The sequence below is a fragment of the Olea europaea genome, chromosome 2, assembly GCF_002742605.1.
Source record: "Olea europaea var. sylvestris chromosome 2, O_europaea_v1, whole genome shotgun sequence".
Classification (NCBI taxonomy): Eukaryota; Viridiplantae; Streptophyta; class Magnoliopsida; order Lamiales; family Oleaceae; genus Olea; species Olea europaea.
The window spans coordinates 8,580,641-8,587,997 of NC_036238.1; the positions used below are offsets into that span (position 1 = coordinate 8,580,641).

The following is a 7,357-nucleotide window of genomic DNA, read 5'->3' on the forward strand; positions in this document are numbered from 1 at the left end:
TAAATTATATCATGTGCAATGCATACATCTTTTAAAGGGGATAAATAGATGAAATCGGACGAAAATGATCATTTACATAAAGGATGTAAGATTTGAGGGCCCCAAACATCAAAAGTAAAATGAAAAGGATGATTTGTATAGTAAAAACAAATGATAAGGACATTTTATGTCAATTATTGTTAATTATTTTTTCCTATGTGGTGGACCTATCTCTTTTTGTCTATGGTCGAGTTGCATGGGGCAACCACCTATGTAGAGCCTCTTTATTCTCATTTTTGGCCTTTCTCGCTACCATGTCATTTTACAAGCAAATATTTTAAAATTTAAATCCAATTGTCTTTAATTGCAAGTGATAAACTTTATGAAAAATTTATATTTCTATCTAGGAATTTATTATTTATTATTGGTTAAGATGTATACACGTAAACGGTAGTTGACATTGATGACGCTCCAAGGGGTGCCTCATATGATATCTTTCAAGAAGAGGATGAAGTGACTCTTAAGAACAGCTTGATGCATCATCTGCCTTTAATCCTTTGGGAAAATAAGTTAAAAGAATGAAAAGAAAATTTGTGGTTCGACATCGGCATTGTTTGTTATGCATAAAAAATTATATTTTAGCAAATTTAAATATAAATAGTAGAATAAATTTTAAAATAAATACTTTAAAGTTAAAAATAATTAAATTATCTAATTGATAAAAAAAATTAATTAATGGTGATGTTCAAAGTTCAAACTGCCCTGTTTGAGCCCCATTTATGGATCAAATGCATTTTGGAATAGTATTTTGTTGGAAAATTTGTGATTAAAAAAAAAATGGAAAAATTTTCAGTTTGCGTATAAAATTATTTTTTGTGAGAATACATTGTTGAAAATGTGCTATAAAATATGGATTTTTGGAAAACGGGGGCCAAACATATTAGTAAAATTTAATATTTAAAAGTGAAAAAATAAGTTATTTAAACATATAAATCGAGAGATGAAAAATATTAAGACAATAAATTACATAAAAGTACTTATAAATTCTGTGTTTTCAATGAATTATTTTTAGATAAATACCAATACTCTTTCGCTTTTTATTCGAGAAACTTATCACGAATATATTAATTTCTATGCTTCCTTTATTGCTATTAGAGTGGCCGTACAGCTTAATAACGTTAGACCTGGAGTTGGTCAAGGGAAAAAAATATGCATGCATTTCCACCATAAACCTAGACATTGGATTTTTGAAAGAGTATACTATCTAATATTGTTGGTGAATAATGCTCTTTGTAGTTGATGACTGCAATAGTCGTTCTATGTGACATTTTACGTGATAACATTTTATTTGAGGTATTAATTTTTTGTAATTTTATTGCCTCAAGTAATATGTTAATTCCTTAATAAAAAGTGACACTTAGGATGGCTACAGTAGTCTTTAACTATTAATATCATTATTGTATTAGTTGTATTATAACACCAATTTAGATGACACTAAGGGTATGTTTGATAACCCCCTTTTTTTTTTCCATGGAAAATGAAATTCTAAATCCAATTCCCAGTTTTTACTTGTTTGATTGCCAAAAATTTCTTGGCAATTAGTTTTCTTGCCTCCCCAACCACGCGTCTCTTTTCCTTGTTTTTGGCTGAATTGGTTTTCCCACCATTTTGGTGGGAATTAATTTTCTAGCTTTTTTATTTATTATTATTTTTTTTTGTGCAATGGAAACAAATTTTATGAACAATTGTAAAAGATGATATCCCTTAAATTGAGAATTTTCATGTAAAACAAAGTCAAGTGAATACCAAAAGATATATGATTTTCTTGAATTTTTGTTTTTTGGCAATAGAAACAAATTTCATCTCCAATACCAGTAAAATCTATTCCTTAATTTGACAATTTTCATATAAAACAAAGCTAAACGAAACACAAAAAATACATTTATTCAACGAATTCCACATTAAAAATAATACGAATCAAATACAATAATTTACAATTCTCAGGAAAACAATTTCTAGATAATTCAATTCCTTGAAATTTATTTTCTTTCCACCCAAATTCCATCACTGCTATCAAACGGGCCCTAAATGTTATTAAATGAACTGTATAGTTAAATAAATAAGAAAAAAGCCATAGGTTCACAAATGTTTTGCAAGAAAATTTCACAGGAAGAGAGGTGGCTTTCTTGTATTGGATGATGGAAAAATACAGATTAAAACAGATAAATGCAGTGTTAACACTTGGCATCTGGCAAACAACTCTATTAAACTTCCAGGACATAGAGCAAAACCGAATAAATAAACATAATTTCACCTATAAAATGTTAATTTAAAGAATCATTTTTAGCATGATTTTAAGAATTAGCTTTTTAAAATTAGAGAAAAGCTCGTGTTTAAAGAATCTTGAAGATGCTTTGATGTCATATAAACGGGTGCTCTAACACCTTGATAGCATCACCCTTTTGAAAATGGCGTTGCCACGTCATACACCTGGTCTAATCCCACCCACGCCCAGGCAATTTCCTTGGGATCATTTCTTCTTGAGCTCCTCCATGTACGTTTCGCCTCGTATAAATTCAACCCACAAACCTCAATTGCCCTTTCATTCACCCTCTTCGATATATGTGTATGCACACAAGATACATTTAGAGTTCACATTTCTTTTCTTGAATAAATATGCCAACCTGGTGGGGGAAAAAAACTATTAAGTCTGAGAATTCTGCAAAGGATTCATCAAACTCACCAAGAAGAAGCAGGAGTTTTTCTACTATAGGAGAACGAGGTGGAGGGCACCCATTGCCCAGTCCCTTGGAGTCATCGAGTGAGCACAATCATGCTCGTGGAGCCGGATGTGTATCCGGGTCGAGTTCTGTTTCAAGTGTTGGTTCATCCGAATCATCTTATGACCATGCACAAGTTGTGGTCGATCATGCTTTCAGGTTGATTAATTAAGAGAGTACTCTTTCACTTTTCTTGCCTCTTTCAGATGTTTTTATTTAGAATTGGTTAACTTTTTTCTTTTGGCCTTCTTCTTGATCATTTAGTAAATATCGCCAGCAGATTCCTTTTTAGTTTTACCTCTGTTCAATTATATATCTGTATATACTTTAGATCAATTTCTAACCTTTTTTGGAAGAAAAGCTGTAAGTTATCACTTTAAACATTAATATACTGTATCTCAGATGAGCATAATCAGATTTGCAAGTGTTAGTCTCGTCTAATAGTAGTTTGGTAAATAGTCTTATGGATGTACAATTCATATTTTATGGCAGAGAATCTCGAGATAAAAAATCAAGCCCTTTGTTGCGAAGCCCGAGTCAAGGTGCAAGGGTGACTACCAACATCACCTCACCTCTTCATCTGCGATCTTATGGTATTAATATGGATTCTCCGACCAGGAAATCGGAAGATGGAAAGAGTGAATGTCATAGGCTACCCCTTCCACCTGGTTCTCCTTCCAGCCCTTCTATGTTTCTGACCCCAAGAAGTCCCGGGATAACTAAAACCTCAAGTTGTAATCCATCAAAATGGAGGAAAGGGAGGCTTCTAGGAAGGGGAACGTTTGGTCATGTTTATCTCGGATTCAACTGGTAATGAAACTTCGACTTTTAGCCCCTGTTTGATTTCCGTTCTTCTTAAAACTCGTTTTGCAACAGGATCATTTTTAACTACACATTCACATAATAAAATATTCTGCATGTACACCCAAAACTTTTTTCTTATTTTTTAACCACACACTTTTCTAAAACACTATTCAAAACCTTTTTTTTTTTTTTCAAGGAATGGTCCCCAAACATGTTTATATCATGATGATGTAGTATTGTTTGATGTATTGTTCTAAAATGTGGTAGTGAGAACGGTCAAATGTGTGCCATAAAAGAAGTCCGGGTTATTTTGGATGATCTATCATCCAAAGAATGTCTCAAGCAATTGAATCAGGTTCATCTGCAATCCTAGCTTTCTCGAATTACATAGTAACTACTTTCTGCAGTACTTGTATTTTTGGTTCATACTTGTATGATTGATGCCTTCTGGTGCATCTGATCTGTTCCAAATTTTGGCTGTCCGAGCAGGAGATTGACTTGCTCAGCCGGCTTTCACATGTAAACATTGTTCAGTACTATGGTAGCGACCTGGTATGAGTTTACTTCATGCTATTTCGTATCATCAGTCTATGCGTAATACTTTTTTGCATTCTTGATATTATTATCCTAATTCGACAAGCATTCTGTTTATATACCATGAAATTGCATCAATTATACCGAAGAAAAAGAAACTGAAATCGCTTCAATTATACAATGAAATGCTGTGTTTCAAGCACATCCTCGTAGTTATCATACTACAGCATTTTTATCTAGTTCACTGTCCTGCAGAGTGAAGAAACACTATCTGTTTACTTAGAGTACGTTTCGGGGGGTTCCATCCAAAAATTACTGCAAGAATACGGGCCATTTGCTGAGCCAGTTATACAAAATTACACTCGGCAAATTCTCTTGGGGCTCGCTTACTTACATGGAAAAAATACAGTCCACAGGTGATAATTTGATACTCTTATTGTGATCACTTTAAATCATTATGTGAAATTCCAGAACTCAGGCAAAACTATCACTTCTGCAGAGATATCAAAGTAGCAAACATATTAGTAGGTCCCAATGGTGAAATCAAACTTGCTGATTTCGGCATGGCAAAACCTGTATGTATCAGCTACCTTATTTGTAAATATATTTTTCGATAATGGCGAATAGATATTTGGTCCTTGTTGAGTCACTGGAATGAAAGACGATCTCTTTTTCAGTTACATGGAAAATGATGTATATATTGTCTTGGTGTTTGGGTGAAATCTGGTTTTCAGAGGGTAATATACATATTATCATGGAGTTTACATTGCAAGTTTTACTCTCTAGCCGATATTCTGAAACCCAACAAAAACATTTGCACGGAATTCAGAAATTTAATGCTTCCATTTGGCAGATAAATTCCTGTCCTTCAATGCTATCTTTCAAAGGAAGTCCTTATTGGATGGCACCTGAGGTATCTCACACTCTCAGTCATAAATTTTTGCTGGTCACAATGATATTATATATGCATATGTATTCTTTTCACAGGTTGTAACGAATACAAATGGTTATAGCCTTCTGGTGGATATATGGAGCTTAGGATGCACAGTTCTCGAAATGGCAACCTCGAAACCACCGTGGGGCCAATATGAAGGGGTAGACATTTTAAGTTACATTACCAAAGTCAGCATCATTGATACTGGCACTTAATTTTTTGTATATGCTACACATTTAACCACTTGACCGCAAAATTTTTTGATTCTAAGATACATTGGGCATACATAGTCGAGGTATCAGGTTGCCCTCAAATTCCTGCTATATAAATGATTTATCAATGGTTCTCTCTTTTCATGTTTTTTGCAAGAGATCTGCAAGGAATTCTGCAAGTGCTCTTCTGGGTTTATTGTTTTTGTTTCTCGTAACATGTTAATAAGTTTTAGTAATCTTGAATTGGTCAGGTTGCTGCAATATTTAAAATAGGAAACAGCAAGGCTATCCCGGAGATTCCTGATCACCTATCGCCTGATGCAAAAAGTTTCATAAGGCTGTGCTTGCAGAGGGAACCATCTTCAAGGCCAATGGCTTCCCAACTACTGGCTCACCCCTTTGTTAGAAATCAAACGGCAATAAGAGCTGCCAATGTCCCCCATGCCTTGGATAGAAGCCTCACAACTGTAAGTTGCTTCGGAATGCTTAAATCCTCCTGATGCTTCTTTAGAAGTGTTCAAAATATTAGGGTCATGATTATGGCAAAAGTATTTAGAATCCACTTCTAAGCTTAAGATACAATTAAATATAACGACAGAAAATAGAGTGGTGTTTCCTATAAATTTGGAGTTGGCTACATGAATTCTTTTTCGCCACCCCATTAGTCAATTACTAGATTTCCTAAAGGATATAAAGACAATATTTTGTTTGAATAATGCTTGTGGTACATCGAGGTGTCCAACGGGGTGTCTATCGGCGCCTCGGTATTGGCCAAGGCGCAGGTGGGCCCCGGCGTGGCAGGCGCCTCGGTAGTGTCCATTTTGGACACCCCATTGGATACCGCAATGTACCCATCTCATTTAATTTGTAATTACTTTTAGTTTTAATATTTTTCTTTTCAATATTGTCTCCTTTATAGAATTATGATATGAACTCCTGATGTTTTAGGCCTTGCTAAATTACTCGAACATTAGTTGAGATTCTTGCATCAATGTTGGGAAACTCGATTTCTCTGTATATATATCAAGATAGTTTCGTGTTTCATGGCAGACGAGCGCCGAGCTGCTTTCCAGCAGAATGAGTAATAGTTCTAATAGGGATGATACATCAAGGCCAATACCAACCACACTAAGGACCTTATCGTGCCCGAGGTCTGTTAACATATGTGGAGAAGTCCATTAATCTATTTTGGTCCGTATTGCTTAAGCTCAAATGGGCATAACTTGCACGTGACTGTTGCTTTCTTATCATGTCTATGCAGGGATAGTGCGAGAACAATGGTATCCTTGCCGGTTACTCCCATTTCAAGCCCATTACGATATCATGGATCGGTGCACACAAGCCGGTTTTTTTCTCCTACACACCCGTCTTACACTTTTGTCGACCAAAGCATTTACAATCAGAGTGATCAATCCCTATTTCCCGTGGAACTAAACACCAGAAGAACACTAGATCAATGGCTCGAGAATCCTCGACTTAAAGCCCAAACAACAGTTAGGTCCGCTACACGAACCATTCTATAGAACTCCACATTGAGTATCTACAGAAATCCAACAAATGCAGAGATTCGTCTCAAAGTTTTTCCCAAGATGACAGTGCACAGAAACAAACGTGTTTGGGAAACACACACTATATAGACTCGTATGGACTCGATGATGAAGATTTGAGAGGCGCACGGCAGCGGTAAGGATATTATCTTTTATGTGGCATCAGTAGGATGAGTAAGTGATTATGGAGAAACAGATTTTCTATGTGAGTGAGACAATTTCATGCTATCTATAATCACTTATTTGATTTTCTTGTCAATAGAGATGACACACACACACACAGTGATGGCAAAAAAAATCTGTCCAGAAAGGGTTGGCGGGGCACCCCGTCATGGGGCATGGGGTGGCGCGAGGATGCCCCGCCCCGTAAAGGAAAAAAAAAAAGATTAAAAATAATTTTATTTCTAGATAATTCATTCGTTAAAAACCTTTTTTAAATTTGTATTTTATTCGCTAATAATGACAACTCAAAATTTTGAAAATGTAAAAATAAAAAACATATTAAAAAAATAATAATAAATAAACGAGACAAAAAGTTACCCCGCTCGCCCCCCCCCCCCCCCCCCC

General features: G+C 35.2%; 1 protein-coding gene across 1 annotated transcript; it reads left to right on the forward strand.

Moving 5' to 3' along the window:
- Positions 1-2,357: 2,357 nt before the first annotated feature.
- Positions 2,358-7,037, forward strand: LOC111410383 (mitogen-activated protein kinase kinase kinase 3-like). Its single transcript, XM_023040692.1, has 11 exons — positions 2,358-2,918; positions 3,252-3,569; positions 3,831-3,918; positions 4,053-4,115; positions 4,353-4,513; positions 4,597-4,672; positions 4,951-5,010; positions 5,085-5,192; positions 5,495-5,710; positions 6,294-6,394; positions 6,505-7,037. The coding sequence occupies exons 1-11, from the start codon at positions 2,656-2,658 to the stop codon at positions 6,764-6,766; spliced, it is 1,716 nt and encodes a 571-aa protein (XP_022896460.1). The 5' UTR covers positions 2,358-2,655; the 3' UTR covers positions 6,767-7,037.
- The last annotated feature ends 320 nt before the right edge of the window (positions 7,038-7,357 follow it).